The following is a 20,036-nucleotide window of genomic DNA, read 5'->3' as shown; positions in this document are numbered from 1 at the left end:
TCAAAGGTGTTTTGATAACAGCACAAGAAAAAACCTTCCCACCAGAAATGATCAAAATTGTATTAGCCATGTATGTATCATATGTAATGTATGTGCTGTCAACAGGCTTGTTATTGTGGTATTTGTCCTGAGGTAACTCTCTTATGGACTAGCTGTGTTAAAAGCACAGTATATATAAAAAAGATGAAAATTCATCCCATGTATGTTGTATATGTGCATCTGTATGTATGATAGACAGTGTTTTTAACACATCAAATCCATAAGAGATGTTATCTCAGGATAGCTACCACAGTAACTGGCCTATCAACAGTGTATATACATTAAGCATGATACATAATTCTAATTTAATATTGCCTTAAATGCATACTCTGGATACCAAAATCATACATTAAGGCAACAGGGAATTGCAGAAAATGTAGAGGCTGTAAAAACGGAGTCAATGACATATGTCTCACAGTCCAGTCTTAATCACAATGGAATATATAAAGAGACCTGGCAAAGTTGGAGCTTTCATAGAGCATAAACTATTCCATGATTATGAAATATCCACAGAAAATGGTCTCAGAGAATGACAGACAGAGATTATACTTTGAGATGTTCCAATTTATACAAATAGATTAGAACAAACCATCTGGATATTATTGTCAAAGACCATAATAAAAAATATATCTCTAAATTGATATACCAATTCCAACAGATGACAAGATATTTCTAAGTGAAATGTAGAAATTATCCAAATATAAGGATCTGGAAATGTAGAAAACTAGATGTGTAAACAGAAACATTACCCATAATAATAAGTGCTGTGGGAATGATAAAAAAAGACAGACAAATTTATAACCAAAAACTCTAAGACTTACCCACATGACATCATGTTGAGATTAGGGTTTGAAACAGGATTTAAACTCAGAGTGTAAAGAGTTGGAACAAATACCACAAGGTATTTCTTTCTGATGATCTAATGATTCTACCAATCCATGACCCTAAGAATAATAATCTTTTTCTAATTTACGCAAATGGCCAGAAATTTTGGGAGGAGAGAGTCAGTACATAACATTTAATTTTATTCACTTTGAAAGGATAAAAAGAAAAGTTGATCCCAACAGAATTTGAACTCAGAATGTAAAGAACAATACCAACACCCAATAATAATAATAATAATCATAATAATAATGCAGTATCAGGCAGTGACTCTCATGGCTTCTTATCTTAACTGATTGGAAGTGTCATCATGTACATTGTTTTGTCTTGGTATAAAAGATGGGCTACAGCAAATATTCTGCTCAATACCACAGATCTGCTTGTCAGTTGTTTGACCTTAACTAGTTGAGCATGTCCCTTAGTGGCTGACGATATGTGCATCTCTGATCATGAGCAGAGTAGTGGGGGAGCATCATAGCCATGTGTTGAGAGGAATTCTTTGGGGTTTGGATAATTCAGCTCTGGAAACATCCTTAAACAACCCTTAATCAGGGACCTTTTAAGTGAGATGGGCTACTTGGCCTGAAGAAATTCTAACTGGGCCCCACCTGCAAAGTCATGTGCTGTTTGTCTTGATATGAAATCACCATGTCGCGCACATATGGTTGTGATGCATGTGCTTAGTGTACCCTTATCAGACAGGCAGTCATTGTGAGTATACCGGGCTTCATATATTTTACCCCAGTGTCAATTTGATGGCATGCAATGCTCTCTCACTCAATAATAACAATAATAATAATAATAATAATAATAATAATAATAGTAAAATAATAATTACAATAGCAATAAGACCAGAGATGTTGAGGGAGAGGGTTATTAGTGTTTAAATGGGATTTATTTTATCAACCCCAAAAAGATGAACAGCAAAGTCAACCTCAGTGAAATTTGAACTCAAACCATAAAACTGGCAGAAATGCTGTTAAATATTTTGTCCAGCAAACTAATGATTCTACCAGCTTGCCGCCTTGTAGTAGTAGTAGTAGTAGTCATAACAGTAATAATAATAATAATCCTTTCTACTAAAGGCACAAGGCATGAAATTTTCTGGAAGGGGACTAGTTGGTTACATCAACCCCAGTGTTTCACTGGTACTTAATTTATCGCCCCCGAAAGGATGAAAAGCAAAATTGACCTCAGTGGAATTTGAACTCAGAATGTAGCGATGGGGAAAATACCACTGAGCATTTTGTCCAGAATGCTGATTCTGTCAGCCCACCACCTTAAAATAATAATAATCCTTTCTACTATAGGCACATGGCCTGGATTTTGTGGGGAGGGGGACAGTCAATTACATGATGGATATACTAGGCTTCGTATATTTTACCCCAGTGTCACTTTCATGGCATGCACTGCTCTTTCACTCAGTAATAATAATAATGATTTCAAATTTTGGCACAAGGCCAGCAATTTCAGGGGAGGGGATAACTTGATTACATTGACCCCAGTAATCAACTGGTGTTTAATTTATCAACCCCAAAAGGATGAAAGGCAAAGTTAACCTCAGCGGAATTTGAACTTGGAATGTAGTGACGAGTGAAATACTGCTAAGCATTTTGTCCAGCATGCTAACGATTTTGCCAGCTTGCCACCTTAAAATAATAATAATAATAATTATTATTATTATTATTACATCGACCCCAGTACTCAACTGGTACTTAATTTATTGACCCTGAAAGGGTGAAAGGCAAAGTTGACCGTGGCGGATTTGAACTCAGAACATAGCAACAGGTGAAATGTGGCTAAGCATTTCGTCCAGTGTGCTAATGATTCTGCCAGCTCGCCACCTTAATAATAATAATAATAATAATAATAATAATAATAATAATAATAATAATAATAATAGTTCTTTCTGATTTTGTCACAAGTCCAGTAATTTTGAGGGGAAGGAACAAGAGGATTGATTACACTGGCCTCAGTACTAGACTGGTACTATATTTTATCAATTCCAAAAAGGCAAAGTTGAGCTCAGCAGTATTTGAACTCAAAATGCAAACCACCAGAAGAAATGCAGCTAAGCATTTTGTCTCATGTGTTAATAATTTTGCCAGTTCACTGCCTAAAGAATAATTCTTACAAATTTCAACCCGAGGCCAGCAATTTTAGGGAGAGAAGGTAGTTGATTACACCAGCCATGGAGGGATGAAAGACAAAGTTAACCTCAGTGAAATTTGAACTCAGAGCATTAAAAGCCAAAAGAAATGCTGCCAAGTATTTTGTCTGATTATCATTATTATTATGTAATCAGTAATTTCCATTGAAACTGTGAATGAACCAATATTTGTAAACATTCGCATTGGGTAGCATAATTAAATTTAGTGAAGTGATCTTCAGCTTCCTGTTTTTATTTGATAAAATCTAGAATAAAAGAAGTTAATTTTTTTTTCTCCTGTAGGCTACAGAAATTTTATAATTTCTTTAAAATGCAATGATAAAAAAAAAAAAAATATCTATACATCAGCAGCTTTAAGTGCATGATTTACATTTTATTATGTCAGTAGAAGTAAAACACATGTGTATTAAATGAGTTGATATGTAAATAACTAGTAAATTTTAAAATAGAGTAGGTTTGATGGCAAACAAACTACTATTTCTCACCGACTGCTTCAAGTACATCATGCTATCACATTGCCAAAAACATCTGATCTGACCCATTATACAGTCTTGCAAAACAATATTGACACCATTTGGCAGATAGTACTTAGTTAACCTCCCATAATTATAGTTATGTGCTAAAGTCATTAAAAAATATCTAGGTTATGTTTCCTAATAAAAAAGGAAAAGACGTAATAACTTTGTATTGTCTTTTTAATATAGAACTAAATCTAGAGTTAATTTCTCAAACATTTAAAGCCAGTTTCTCATAAAACCTTTTGGTAACAAAGTAATTAAGAAAGAAAAGTATTTATCAAGTACGAATAGTATTTAAATAAGTGTACAAAATATATTTAGCATAAATATTTCATTAATTCATCTGGAAGGTAGTTTTTTTAAAAAATTGAAATGTGTTTGATATTTGGGTAATATATATACACCTTGACCTTATTAAATTAACCCATTATCTACCAGTGATCTCATATGAGATCACTTAAAAATTACAAATTTCATAATTATCTGCCAATATTTACACATATCTAACCTTTTTGCTATATCTACTAGGTATATTTCTCTGATATTCAAATGAGGTTTGCTAATTTTTCACCTTAATATCTCGCTTATTTCTATTTAAAATGTTATTTTGATCATTCTAAGGCTGTTTTATGCTAGAAATCAAAGTTTCATAAAAAAATTCCAGTTAATAGAATTATGGGAGGTAATGGGTTAACAATGACATATCTTGCTAAATTATATTGTTCTTGGAGAGTTTTATGTACACATACATTTATTCATCATATCAAAAAATAACAGTCTACTTGAATTTCGCCTAGTAGCTGATTGCAACAATGTGTGGATTTGGTAGACAGAAACTGAAAGAAGCCCATTGTGAGTGTGTGTGTGACTCATTACCTTCATATTGCATGATAGTTGCAAAATAAGTGTTACTGTCACACAAGCAGTATCCACTTCCAATCTTCCAAGAAAACATATTTGGTCATTTGAAATAACACCTTAGTCGGAAACAGGTGAGAGTTGGCAGCAAGAAAGGCATCTGGCCATTGAGAATCTATGTAATGCAAGCACAGGGAAATTGGCAATAAAAAGATGATAATGATATATATCACCTTCCTCACCATCACCAGATATCAACAGTTATCTGCATGAAAACTAGAGTATAATTTAAGCCACATTGAACACTACCCTTCAGACACATATTTAACAACACAAAAACAAAACCTACATTAATAAGAGGTTTTAATGTAATGGAATGTTCAAGAAAGAAGTCAAATTAGTTAAGAACAGTTTATAGGTATTTTAAATAGTTAGAGAACTTTTACTAGAACCTTTGTGAATAGGGAATGTCCTACAGCAGTGTTAAGAACACAGAGATGAACAGATTATTTTAGATAAAGATGAGAGAATCTGAAAATCCAAATCCTTGATTCTTTGCAACTGTAATTCTCTAATTTATGAAGCTACAGAAATTGAGATTGAATATAATTTTGATGCAAAGCTTGTTTTAAGCTTATTTCTTCAAATACAGGTAATATTTACTAAGACAATGAGCATCAATGAAATGAGCAAATAAGAGAAAGAAGGTAAAGATGATCTTATATTATTTCTCTTCATATTATTTCATTTCATAGCAAATAGTCCTAAGTTTGAAAAAGTAAGTGTAATACTAGAGGAACTTTATGTCTATTTGTGAAATGTCTGGAGCAAAATCCCTCTTGATAAGAGCTTTTAGGTTCTCATCCACAAAAGACATTTTACATAATGAAATCAAAATAATTAAACAAACATTAGTTAGAAACAGATACTTAAACATGTTAGTAGACTAAGCCATAGAATATTATAGAAACAAATTCATTTTCACATATATAAAAAATACAATATCCAGTAGAATAAAATAAGCTATATATATATATATATATATATATATATATATAAAAGTTACTACATGAACCAAAATGTACTTATTTATAGAAAAGATACATTATAAAATGCTCCCATAAAACTGCATTATTCATACCTAATTGTAAAGTAACAATATATTACAGATTTACCAGAATGAAAAGAAAACATCCTCTTCAACATAAAACCATAAGCCTGCAAGTCACAGAGCATACTTTAAATAACCAGTGATGATAAACCCATTCTAATGTAAATACGAAAGTAGTAAACTCCATGACTAAAACTGTTGCAAGGGACATATAAATGCAAAACTTTGTCACTAAGTGACCATACATTTACAATACTAAGCCATTGTAGCATATTGCACTGCAGAATACAAGACCAAGCTTGGCAGAATTGTACAAAAGAAAGAAAAAATTAGCCATGGAATTGTTATAAATAACAAATTATAAACAAAGTCATTTGTTGGTACTGAAAGTAACAAAAATAACAATATTTTAAATCCATAAATAATGATATCATCCATATAATATATGATTCTCAGGAATTTTAACCATAAAAGAATGGCAATAAACAAATGGCACTAATAATCATTCCTTCCACAAGATACAAAAGATCTAGAAACTTAACATATTATTTAGGAACCTAATTTTTTACAAATATAATATAAAGGACAATTAAGGAAATGTCTTAATAAAAATAGCAAACTTGAGTAATGCTTCCAATATAAGAAATAATGTTTTGGACTATTAACTTCATCCACTGAAATGAAACAATTTTTGTAATATTTATATAAATACAATATTTTGATAGGCTTGATCTCCAACCATCATCAGGTAACTTATACCAGGATATATGCATGCATCTGCAGATTAGTGAATCAGAGTGTTATTATCCCGAGATTAGAAATAAACATTCCAGTGAATTCAATCAGGTAGAAGGAATATATTTAGGACTAAGACATATGATGATGTTTGGAGAGCAAACTGATCAAAATGTAGTGTAGATAGCGATATTAATATTCTAAAATGATTATATATGTATATATATATATTTCTTTTTTTCTTTTACTTGTTTCAGCCATTTGACTGCAGCCATGCTGGAGCACCGCCTTTAGTTGAACAAATCGACCCCAGGACTTATTCTTTGTAAGCTTAGTCCTTATTCTATCAGTCTATTTTGCTGAACTGCTAAGTTACAGGGACGTAAGTACATCAACATTGGTTGTCAAGCGATGGTGGGGGGGGGGGACACAGACACACAAATACATGATGGGCTTCTTTCAGTTTCTGTCTACTAAATCCACTCACAAGGCTTTGGTTGGCTTGAGGCTATAGTAGAAGACACTTGTGTAAGCACAGTGGGACTGAACCCAGAACCGTGTGGTTGGGAAGAAAGCTTCTTACCATCCAGCCACTCTTGCACCTATATACATACATATAACATAAATGTATCTGTTTGAGAGCATAAATAAGAAAAAACTATTTAATAAATGTAATAGTTCAAAGAACATTTGTATATACAGGTAGATGTATGAAAGAAAATGCCAGTTACACTAGGATAAATATATAAACATTTTGTGAATTAATGCACTTTACCGGAGTGTGACAAACTGATATATGCATATATATATATATATATATATATATATAATTGTTAAAGAGGACAACAAATGTTAAGGCAAGGTAAACATCTCAAGTCATATACATTATCATAATTGGAAAAAAATTCTAAGTCTTACAGCTGTTTCTGAGATATCCCAGAGTATGTGATATTCCATCTTCAGAGACAAAAAGGGAAAATGAGAAGGGTATAGATTAATGAAATGATTACATAGAGGACAGGAGTAAAGGAATTAAGAGATGAAGAGAGAGAAGAAAAGGAAGCATAAAAGTTCACATTCTGTTATTGAACATTGATATGTTCGTGTCTTTTTTTCTGGATGTTTACAATATCAGGACTTTAACCCACATGGATCTACACAGGATTGCACTTCTACAACATTGGAAAATTGAACTGTGAACTTTTACGCTTTCTTTTTCTTCCCTCTCTTCATTTCCTAATTCCTTTACTCCTGTCCTCTATGTCATCATTTCATTAATCTATACCCTTCTCATTTTCCTTATTTGTTTCCAATGACGGAATATCCCATACTCTGAGATATCCTAGAAACAGTTGTAAGACTTTGAACTTTTGTCCAATAATAATAACGTATACGACTTGAGATGTCTACCTTGCCTTAACATTTGTTGTCCTCTTTAACAATTATATATCCGCTGCATTGGAAATCTGCAATGGCTCCATAACTACCATCTTGGCTGTAACCTTGGAGCCCTAGTAATCCGTTACAGCACTAACCTAGTGTACCTAATCATTTAGATCACCTGTGAAATAAACCTCCATACTTTGTGTGTATATATATGTGTGTGTGTGTGTGTGTGTGTGTGTGTGTGTGTGTGTGTGTGTGTGTGTGTGTGTGTGTGTGCGTGTGCGTGTGCGTTAGACACACAAATTTGCACTATATCAAAGAAATAGCAGGTTTGCTAGAGACTAAGCTTTTTGTTCTTTTGGAACTACATTTCTTATTTAGTATCATATATGCTACAAATCAATAAGTAAATGAATATATACATTAACTTTTTCAGGGTCAGTATTTCAACTGTCACATATAAGAAGAAAGATTAAATAGCTCAGATATTCAATGGTACTAAGGCTATTGTCTTATTGTCATTGCTCTATTGTCCAAATGAAAATAAGACTTTTAAAAAGGATTTGTAATATAATAGTTGCTGACAGTCTTGAATGTATGAAGTTTCTTTCAGAAAATAAATACTATTTCACAATAAAGGTTCAAAGGTCTAGAATTAGTAGGAATTATATTCAAAATTAAGATTCATAGATGACAGTTGCCAAACAGCATCCAAGAAATCAAAATAGACCACTCAGAAGACCTTAATGATGATACGAAGATGGTTTAGTTAAACAATTTTAGCCAAGCTGGAAAAGAAGCATGCAATCAAAGAAAAATTGGAAGTGTATAACAGCAGTGTATAACATTTAATAGTCCAGTTAATACAGGTGGTATTCAAAATTTTGGACAATATGTTTTGTATTCCCTTATTGCTTTCCCTCATTAACTTTCTTCAACAAATTGAAATTTCTTATGCCGGATTCATTTGTTGGTGAGCTTAAAATGAGATATTTCCATCATAGTTGCTATAAAACATTTTCAGTTTATTTCTTTTGTTGTTGAATTAGACAGAAACAAACAAAATAAGAAAATCATTCAAACTGATCCAAGCAAACTAAAGGAATGTTTGAAAGATATTAAAAGTAAAATACTAATTTTATTTCATTTTTCTATTTGGTTTGTAAGATTCTTGATGTGAACTTACGTTGAAGCAAATTTTATTGTACCACAGGAGGGTCATTATGCTAATAATAAGCACATGCACTGGTCTAGTTTTACTTCTTTTCATTAACATTTAACCAATTAACTTCTCAATTGTTTGATTAATTGTTCAATCACTCAATCAGCTAGGTTTGTCAAAGTTCACCTAAAATGATTTGGGATTCTGGCTATTGCATGGTATGTCAGAATCTTGTATAGCAGTTTATTGTTTTCTAACAATATCCTTGCAAAGTTAAGTCTGAGAGATTCTTTTATTCTTTAATTCTTCTATTTTTTTTTAACAATACACTTTAAGGAGACTCTTGCATTGGCATGTCTATATTGATAAAGGTAAGGATTGTTGATTGTTCTATTCTTTGTGAAATAAAAGTGGTTTATACTTTAAAGGTTGTAAATTCAGTTTCTGGACCAAGTGATGTATTGTGTCCTTGAGCAAAATAATTTTCTTATTGCTTCAGTTTATTTAGCTGTAAATGAGTACCAGCTGGTTGCTGGTGTTGCGCTCTTCCTCTAGCTGTCACATCCTGGGTGTACTACTGGATCAAGGGTGTAGAAATGAGAGAGTATCTATGTCTGCTTGTGACTACATAGGCACTTAAAACAATTGCCTTCAATGCAGTACACATAACCAAGCCATATTCAGTTGCAAGTGACAGCTGGCTGTATTTTTGTACACTTAAATATTGCCAACTGTCAGCACACTGTGATTGGTCAGAATAGCTGGGTGGCAAGTTAATGTACTGTAAGGAAAATCAAGTAACCAAGAAATAAACAGCAAAGCTGTGGGAAAGTTTACTGCTCCAAAATAGAATTATATATATATATATATATATATATAACAAATAAAAAGGTAAAGGATTATTAATTTATTAATAAATTAATAATTAATAATTTTTACCAAGCACTTCGGTATGTAAACACCATTGCCTTTGTGAGTTACAAGTATTGCTATCTGTTGGAGTTTTAGCACTTTAGCTGCTATTTCTGAACTCCGGTATGTGGTGAAGCAACTGTTGCTGATCCCTTAATTATGTTTATATATATATATATATATATATATATATATATATATATAAGAAAATAATGCTATTACACACTCCTGAGCAGAATGTTAAACATCCTGGAGAAGTATAAACTGTATAAATTTAGTCAATCTAAATTTGTTCACAATAATACTAGAGGATATTTCCAAGACATTTTTAAAGAATTAAATGTAAAGCTTGAGTAATAATACTTACATATTGATATACTATCTTGGTTTCTAAAGAAGATAACTGAGTTAGGCATTCTGAAACAGATCTTGACATTTAAATCTAAGTTTTTTTTATAAACAGCATAATGTAAGTGGCATTAAGGGATTGGAAAATGTTTGGTAATGAAGGAGAATACTGATAACATAAATATTGGGAAGAATGAGGTAGCAAAAAGACTTTAGAGTCCCAATAGCTCAAATAGCATCTGTTGTATATATGTAGAGTGAAATTTGATACAAAAAGGACAGGAAAGGTAGTGTTTGACTGCTGATTAATACTAACAACTATGTAAGTTGAAGAGTAGCAGAAATGAAGACTTACTATAACTGGGTGCAATTCATTTGTCAAAGAACTAAAATACACGATATGGTCATGGGTGGAATACTTTTGATTATAGTCTACTTGATCAGGGCAGTCCTAGGGATAAACAACAACTACCATGATGAAAGAATGACAGCCCTCAGTTCAGTCATATTTGAAAGCCTCTTGACATAAAAAAAAAAGCAACAGTCATTCCTACAGGTAGGATGTCACCAGTTATGTATGTTTAGAAGATGGTAAATTCAGTGGCTTTGAATTGCTTCTAAATTTTATAGGATGTGCCCTTTGCTTGCATGAAGCTTCATAGCAAGACAGGAAGGGGTTATTTTTTCCTTTTAGGGTTTAGTGGTTAGTGGAGTGTGGGGAGTGTCACACTGAAAGAAAGTACTCATCTACCACATAAACAGGGTCAAGACTGAAATATGTTTACAATAATAGGTGTGAATTTAGAGATAGACAAACTTCTAAAGTGTGGACCGGGCCATATATGGGGTACAATATTTTGATATAAAAGAAAATATAATGACAAAGTGGTTAAAAAAATCTATAATTGAAGACATATAATTAAGGAAACAACAGCGGAGTTAGCCACACAAATAAGAATGGAGCCTTCATATTCAGTTGAACAGCTAGAAATAGCAACTAAATTCACTTCAATTTATACCCTATTGTTTTAAAGAGAGGATATATGGGATAATGTAGTTCATGGGTACTACACTATATTGGGAAAAAAGACAGGACAGTCACGGTTAGAATGTTTGTGATCATTGGTCTACTGAATTAAGGTTGAACAAGGCTAATTAACAACAAAAGCAAATTGATAAATTCTATTAAATCACAAATGCAGGCATGGCTATGAGGTTAAGAAGCTTGCTTTCAACTACATGATTTCAGGTTCAGTTCCAGCACATGACACTTTGGGTAAGTGTCTTCTACTATAGTTCCAGGCTGACCAAAGCTTTGGGAGTGGATTTGGTAGATGGAAACTGAAAGAAGCCCATCACATATGTAAATGCATGTACCTTTGTCTAGACATTACATGATGGCTGTAAATGAGCACCTCCATCATACAAGCAGTGTTGTTTGTTTGCAGTCTTCTGTGAAAAACATGTCTAGCTATAGGAAAATATTACCTTGCTTGGAAACAGATGAGGGTTGACAACAGGAAGGGCATCCAACTGATGAAAATCTGCCTCAACAAATTCTGTATAACTCATAAAAGCATGGAAAAGTGGACAATAATTGATGATGGATGTTAAAAGTGAGAAGTGTTGGACAGAATTCATCTAAGTAAAGATTTCACTCTTTAGAGAGGAAGTGAATTTAAAGGGTAATTAAATCCTGGGTAATTTGAAGGGTTGAGAATAATGGGCAGGAGACTCATGTCTTGGAGAAAAAGAGGTAAAATTTTTAGGTGGGTATGTAGAAGACATGGATTAGTATGGAGGGTACAGACGATGGTGTTAATGTGACACAAATAACAAACAGATTTTATTATATTCTTGTATACAAGAAAGAGAACAAAACCCTGATATGGATGAATATTGTAAAGTGCAAGAGTTGACCAGAAAAAAATACCATTTAAAAAATTAGATCAGAACAATGTAAACAGCTTGACAGTTGTAAATAAAGCAGGACAAGAAGTTGATAGATAACATAATGAATTAAGTAAGGGCTAGCATAGTTTATATAATAAACCAAGAAATTTTGATTAAATGATATCCTTACTGATGAGAATAATTATTACCTAAATTATTAATTCTGGTAAAAAAAAAAAAAAAGCAAAGGAGAGAGCCCTGAAATTTTAATTAAATATGGAAAATATTTTAACTAATTAAATATAGAATGCAGTAAGGAGTGAGTCTGACCTTTAGTAGTGCTGTGAAAACTCTGCACATGTTTTGGTATTATTACACTTTATCAGCAAAACAAAAAAAGTCTGGCTGTTAATGCAGTTAGAATATTCACCTATGTTTCTGCAGATTTGTTTGGATCTTCTCAAAATAACAGAAATGATTAACATAATAGTACTGATGATAAATACTGGAAAGACTGAGAAGGAAAATGACAAAACAGATGAATAAAACATTTATGATCAACAGTAGCTAATGTCAAAAGTTACTATGGCATTTCATAAATTACTTATCCTTAAATACTAATGTAAAGAAAAGGGTCAACATGATATTTATCAGGCTTTCTTAAAGGGTTAGTCATGTCAAAGGTCAAGAAGTTATTGACCAAACAACAACAGAAGGTCAAGAATGTCAAAAGTCAACATGTTATTTATGAAGCAACAGTGATGTTTTTAAGAAAAGTTGGACATCTTATTTGTTTTTGGTCTTTTTTTTAATGTAAATTTTTATGGATCTTTTTTGTTTGTTTTTGTTTTATGTGATGTTTGCAGTCCTGCAGGAGAGCAAGCTGAAATCTTTTCTGTCAACAGTTTAAATAGAAAGAAAAGATAAAAATAAAACAAGGAAATAAAAACACAAAATAAAAAAAGATTTTATGCAAGTGTGAAAGATGAGATTTAAAAAAAAAATTTGAAAAGAAAGTACAATAAAGCAAAAAAATACATTAGAAAGAAACAAAATATAAATAGTGAAAAAGAATTTTTAATCAAAGATTGTGATTTGGTTTTGATTTCTTTTAAAAACTAAAAATAAATATAAAATATAAAAAACAATGAAAATTAAAATAAAATCATTATGAAAAGAAATATAAACATGACTTTAAAATCCAATCTGTATTTCATTTCTCAGTTTATTTATTTAATTTACTATTTTTTTCACATCTAATGGCTTCTCAAATCAATTTGTTGGTGGTTGTTGGGAAGGAAATGGCATAAACTGTTGATGATTGCTTTCCAAATGTGCCTTCTTTTTAGATGAAAAGAAAAAGTGTGAGAGAACAGATTGGAAACTGGAATTAGCAGCAGCAAATTATAATATATATATACATATATATATTTATATATATATATATATTTATCACAAGTGATAGCAACAACAATAACAACAACCACAACAACAACAATACCAGCAACAACAACGATATTTAAAAAGAAAAATTTGATTAAAGAAGAAATGCATGCACCAAGCCTATACCTGTTTCCACCTAGGATTGGTGTGGAAAGCTCACTTCTCTGTTGGACATGGCTATGAAATAACAATAATGTACAAAGTATGAATAACATATTCACTTAAAAACACACATGGGGGAATAGAGAGAGAGAGAGAGAGAGAGAGAGAAATGATTTCTTGAAATTTTCTTCCTTTTGGTTATAGAAACAAAATCTAAAAAAATATATTTGATGAGGAAGAAAAAAAAATTAAAATATTATTTCAACTTCTTCAGGCTTAAAGAATTTAGCAGAATTGTTTTAAATTCACACAGACATTCAATAAGTTGTATATTCCTTGGTTTTTGATCATTTGATTCTTTGAAAAAGTAAATAAATAAATAAATAAAAGGGAGAAGAAAAAAAAAGAGTTTGATGATAAATGTATTGATCATGTTATTTACAGGAAGTGTGCATTACACACAAATGCTTTTGTCTTCTTGCAGAAAGAAAAACGTATTTTTTGAATTATACTTTTATTGTTATATATAATTTTATTTTAAATTGGCATATTTACAAAACAAATATTGAATATCTAAATATAAATCCATCTGTCTACCAAGGTACCTAATCTATCTACATATCTCCCCGACCACCAAACCTATTATCCACCTATCTACCTACATACTTTTCTATCTATTTACACTCCAACCTACTAATCTATGATTTTTTCTTTTATATTTATGCACCCCACCTAGCAACATATCTGACTGAGTGGAAGTAGATGCAAACACTGGAATGCAAATTATATTTATAAATGCATCCCCTTGAGTGTTAAAATGGAAATGAAATTTTTTGTGTTTTATGTAAAATATTTCCAGTTTCCCACTTATTTTTCATGAAGTCTGAAACAACAACAGAAGCAACTTATATTTCCTGGATAAAAGAACAAATGCCATTGACATGTCAGTATAATAAAAGAAAGAAAAACTTCAATGATACTTTATAAAATGGTTGTCTGAAACAAAAGAGGATAAGAGAAATTGGATATGCTTTTGATACAGTGGTTAAGATTTGAGGTCATGAAACAAAGAAAAGAAATTTTAGGAAAATTGAAGAGTCAATAACAATCATAAAATGTTAAGACAAATTTTCAACACAGACATTCAATCATACAGATGTTACATGTACATACATGCATTCAGTCATACAGATATACACGTATGCATATATGCTGTCATACAAATGCTCTTGTACACATACATGCACATATGCAATCAAACACAACACATAGACACTTACATATTTGTTCATGTTCACACTAAGTTTTGTATAAATCAGGAAAATACAGTAAATTAATGCTATGTTCTAAGAATGTTTCTTCTAACATAACTAAGGATTAATTTATCCTTGTGTGGTTAAGAAGTTTACTTCGAAACCATGTAGTCTAAGGTTCAGTTCCACTGTGTGGCATGTTGACAAGTGTCTTCTGCTATAGTTCTGGGCCAATGAAAGCCTTCTGAGTAGATTTGATTGGACAGGAACTAAAGAAAGCCTGTTGTATATATTGTATATGTCATATGTGTATTTGAGTGCATGTATATGTGTACCCTCAGCTAGAATCATATGATGGCTGTAAATGAGTATCACCATCATACTAGTGAGGTTGTTTGTTTCTAGTCCCCCATGAAAAAACCTATCTAGCCATAGGGAAATATTAGCTTGATCAGAAACAGGTGAGGGCTGGTTACAGAAAAGGCATCTGGCTCTAAAAAATCTGCTTCAACAAATTCCATCTGACTCTTGCAAGCATGAAAAAGTAGATATCAAATGATGATGACAGCAAATGCAAAAAGGACCCTCCCACACACAAAAAACTCCCCACTAATATAGCATAATTCTATTTAAGAACAGTTCTCATCCACAATCTCCAAAGTAAAAGGAAAAAAAAAAATTATGTACCAGTTAACAACAAATCAACATAAATCACTAAGATCACTCTGTATCTAAAAAATGGCGAAATAAGCATGAAACATGCCAAATTACCAGCAATACCAAATTCCTGTAGATTCAAATCTCATCTATCTTGCTAATTTCCATTGTAAACACTGTTCTAAGACATTGGAAATATGCAACATAAAGGAGCAAACTGATTGCAAAGTGATCCTAGCTACATTGCACCCTGTCAAATCAAACACAATGAAATATGAGCTTAGTGATTTCAGATCACATAGAAGATTGTTGTGGTTTGCTAGTGTTTAACCCTTGGTGTGATATGATCCAGGAGACCTACGATCAAAAGCATTCTAGTAATAACCATCCTATCTTTTATAAAAAAACATGACATAATGTATCTACAACTACACCAGATGTGTCTTTATTTTGAAGATTGAAGGGTGTGACTTGAGGGGGATTTTTGCAGCATTTTCAGTGAGTCAAGCGACTATGAAGAAACTCCCCTGCATTTCTCAGATAAGAGATTGCTATATTTGAAGTCTAAGATTTATGGATCACCTCAAAATATTTAATTGGTTACAACTTTGACAGAACTAACCAAAGCCAACTAACAATATTAACATTAAGTTATTCTCCTCGATTTCAGTTCTGATTAATTGTTGACTCCCTAAAACAGCTATGGGTTAGGGTTAGTCAATATGTAACAGAAGATGAACATGTTCATTTCTCTTAGATTTTCCTACAACCACAAAAATCAAACATACAAAAAATGGTTAAGAATCTGAAAACGCTTCACAGTCACATGATTTCTGATTCACTTCTGGTGAACAGCACTTTGAGCAAGTGCTTTCTATTACCTGGAGCAGAGCAATACTCTATGAGTGAATTTGATGGACAGACTCTGTACTAAGCCCCTTGTGTAGATATAAATGTATGTGTGAATTTGCATGTGTGTATTTCTCTTGTCACCATGAGAAGACAGTGGTGTCAGTGTTGACATTCCTGCTGACATTATGACCTGTCACTCTGTGCTTTTGAAGAGCTATGAAATATTATAATTCCTTAACTGAAAAACAGGTTTAGGGTTGGCAATGGGAAGAGCATCCAGTTGTAAAATCATTCTGTCTTAAATAGCTTCTCACTAACCTATGCTAGCACGAAAAAACCTATTAAATGAACAAATGAATGAATGATATAAATAAACTATCTCTGGCTAAGGATTTGGGGTTAAACTAAATAAAATAAATATCTTATCTTGACCCCAAATGTTTAAGATAATTGCAGACATTAACAAAACAAAAAGTACGGTAGATAGTGCTGTGTCTACCAGATAGGACTGACTACCTGTGGCTTATTATTGTAGAAGGTATTGCATTATCTAAGCATTGGTATAGAAATATATGACAGAAAAGATGGGAAACAAGTATTGGAAATTTTTACAAAGTCACTTGAAGGTAACTAGTAGCAGAAATTGGTACTAAACAATATTCTTGGGGTGAAGCCTCAAAATTACAAAAGACAGAAAATGAGAAGTTGTGGTGTTCACATATTTACTAATTTCATTAACAGAATAAGTGAAGGTAGTCTGACTGACAATCAAAAGCAGGAAGTAGATGCCACTGCTGAGAATTAATTACTGAGCCAAAGGTATTAATAGATATCAATTCTGTACAAAGGATTGAAGTCAAGTTTGGAAAAAGAGAGAAAATAGAATAGGGTGATATTTCCTACAAGTTAAATATTGACTTCTTGTATTAACACAAAGACACATGCTAATAGTAAAGTGTTTTGCCAAATGAATTAATTGCAGTTCAAGTGTGATATCATAATCTTTTAGTTTAAAGTAGTGAGCTGGCAGAATCATTGGTGAGTCAGGCAAAATATCTAGTGGTATTTCTGGCTCTTTGCATTCTGAATGCAAATCCTGTCAAGGTTGACTTTGCCTTCCACCCTTTTAGGGGTGGATAAAAATAAGTACCAGTTGAGCACTGAGATTGATATAATCAACAAACACCCTCCCACTAAAATTGCTGGCCTTGAGCCAAAATTATAAAGGATTATTTTTTAGTTAACCCAAAGAAGGGCTTTTGTGATATTTCTTCCAGCTCTTTACATTCTGAGCTCACATCCTGTTGAGGCCAACTCTGACATTTCCTCCATCAAGGGTCAAAAAAGTCAAAGTTCTAGTGAAGATCTGGAGTCAGTTTAATTGACTAATTCCTTCCCCCACATTTTACTCTCTGTTCCTTTGTTGGAAACAATTTGTTCTAGAGAACTCAGTATGTAAAAGGACATAACTAAAAATGTCTGAATGCTTTGCTGATTAAGATCCTCCCAACCTTAGGTCATACACATTTAGGGAGGAGTATAGTCAACCGCAATGAAACAGTATCTGACTGGTACTTTATTTCATCAACTCTAGAAGGATGAAAGGTAAAATTTCTTGTGACGTAATTTGAAATCGGAATGTAAAAGGTTGCAATTCATGGCAGATATTTTTTTAAAATAATTCACACATTTTTATAAAATAATTACATAATTATACAGACAAAGGCATGGCTGTGTGCTTAAGGAGTTCACTTTGCAGCTATATGGCCTCAGGTTCCGTTTCACTGCATGACACTTTGGGTACGTGTTCTCTACTATAGCCCTGGACATACCAATGCTCTGTGAGTAAATTTGTTAGATGGAAACAATATATGTGTGTGTGTGTGTGTCCACCACTTGACAATCAATGTTGGTTTGTTTACATCTCCATAACTTAACAGTTCAGCCAAAGACGCTGATAGAATCTCCCCTCTCACAGTACTTATTTTAAGTATTGCGGGGAGTTAAGATTTTGTCCAACTAATCCTACAAGATGGTGTACCAGCATGGTGATGGTCAAATGAGTGAAACTAATAAAAGAGTAAAGAGCACATTGTTATTTTTATATTTCAGACAAGGGCAGTCTCAATGAGTGTTACACATACACACAAAGACATTGGATGACTTCCATTAAGTAAGGATATATGAATGAATAAAAAATAAAACTGAGAATGACAAAAAAAAAAAAAGGAAACATTAGCAAAGTGACACACTGATTTCATCAAAAGAAGAAATAAAAACTGGTCAAGTAAAGCAGCAATGAAGACTTTCAATAGAATCAGGTATTAATTGTTAAGTAAAAGTGAAAAATAGCAGAAACCATTTTGGCTGAAATGGAGAATTAATAATTTTGAAAAGAATGATTGCATCTCAAGTACAATCAAATAACCAAATAAGATGAATTGTGATTAATAAACAAAACAAAGAAAAAAACATACTAAAAAGTAGTATGAAGAAAAGTGAATGAAAATTATGATTTTAAATATATATATATATATATATATATATAAGGTTGAGGAGGGTATTGGATTTAACCAAACCCAAGAGGATAAAATACTTCTCCAACCTTACCATTGCTCTCTTTATCTTTTTGTTTTTATATATTTATATATATATATATACATACATATTCACACACACATACACACACACACACACACACACACACACACACACACACACATATATATATATATACACATACATAAATCAAAAAATAAAGTTTCCTTCTCAAGCCATGCCAGGCTCATGAGGGCCGGTTTCCCAGTTTCAATGACGTATATACTCCCCACCTGGACGGAATGCCAGTCCGTCGCAGGATTACTCATTTTTGCCAGCTGAGTGGACTGGAGCAATGTGAAAGGAAGTGTTTTGTTCAACAACACAATGCATTGCCTGATCCAGGAATTGGAATCACAATCTTATGATCATGAGTCCAATACTCCAGGCACTAAGCCATGAGCCTCCACTACATATACATACATATATATATAAAAAACAATACATTTTGATACCATGTCTGGTTAGTTGTGTATATTCATATAGATATTTGTGTATATATGTAGTAGATATATATGAGTGGAGGTGCGTATATATATATATATATATATATATATATATATATATATATATATATATGTATGTATGTATGTATGTATGTATATATATATATATATATATATATATATATATATATATATATATATATATATATATATATATATATATGTATGTATGTATGTATGTATATATGTATATATATATATATATATATATATATATATATACATACATACATACATACATAAGACAAAGCTTTTTGACTCATAAATCTGGGTTTCACATGACTGATTATTTAACCAATTGATGAAGGGAAGTAGTTTGACAATATATAAACAAATATCTTCATAAACATATGGAAATATAATTAATCATACAGAGATTTAACTGGTTGCCCAAAACACTGGCAGAAGCTGTGCCACACATTTTAAAAAGGATTTTCAGTGAGCCTTATAAAACACACCTTTTGGTGGGTAGATATTGAAGTTGTTGAAATTAGAGGTGAGTGTGGTGTAGTTTATACAGATTTCTTCCGTTTCTTCTTGGCCATGGGACCAGCAAAGGTTTTGATGTAACTGTAGGTTACATTAACACTATTTCTAATAAAGATCTTAAT

The 20,036-nt window shown here is 32.1% G+C and overlaps 1 protein-coding gene across 29 annotated transcripts in view; it reads right to left on the bottom strand.

Annotated features, from left to right (window-relative positions):
• The window catches only part of LOC106871495 (anion exchange protein 3), a 746,335-nt gene that overhangs the window by 111,414 nt on the left and 614,885 nt on the right, over nucleotides 1-20,036 (bottom strand). For 20 of the 29 annotated variants that reach the window (XM_089359039.1, XM_089359081.1, XM_089359088.1 and 17 more), the window contains one exon: nucleotides 13,584-13,634. The exons of the other annotated variants lie outside the window; for them this stretch is intronic. In XM_089359039.1, the coding sequence (XP_089215165.1) occupies nucleotides 13,584-13,634 (51 nt within the window). The remainder of the gene's footprint in view (nucleotides 1-13,583; nucleotides 13,635-20,036) is intronic. 29 annotated transcript variants of the gene reach the window in all.

Source organism: Octopus bimaculoides, chromosome 1, assembly GCF_046866305.1.
Source record: "Octopus bimaculoides isolate indiv1 chromosome 1, ASM4686630v1, whole genome shotgun sequence".
Lineage (NCBI taxonomy): Eukaryota > Metazoa > Mollusca > Cephalopoda > Octopoda > Octopodidae > Octopus > Octopus bimaculoides.
This window is presented reverse-complemented; position numbering and strand designations above follow the sequence as displayed.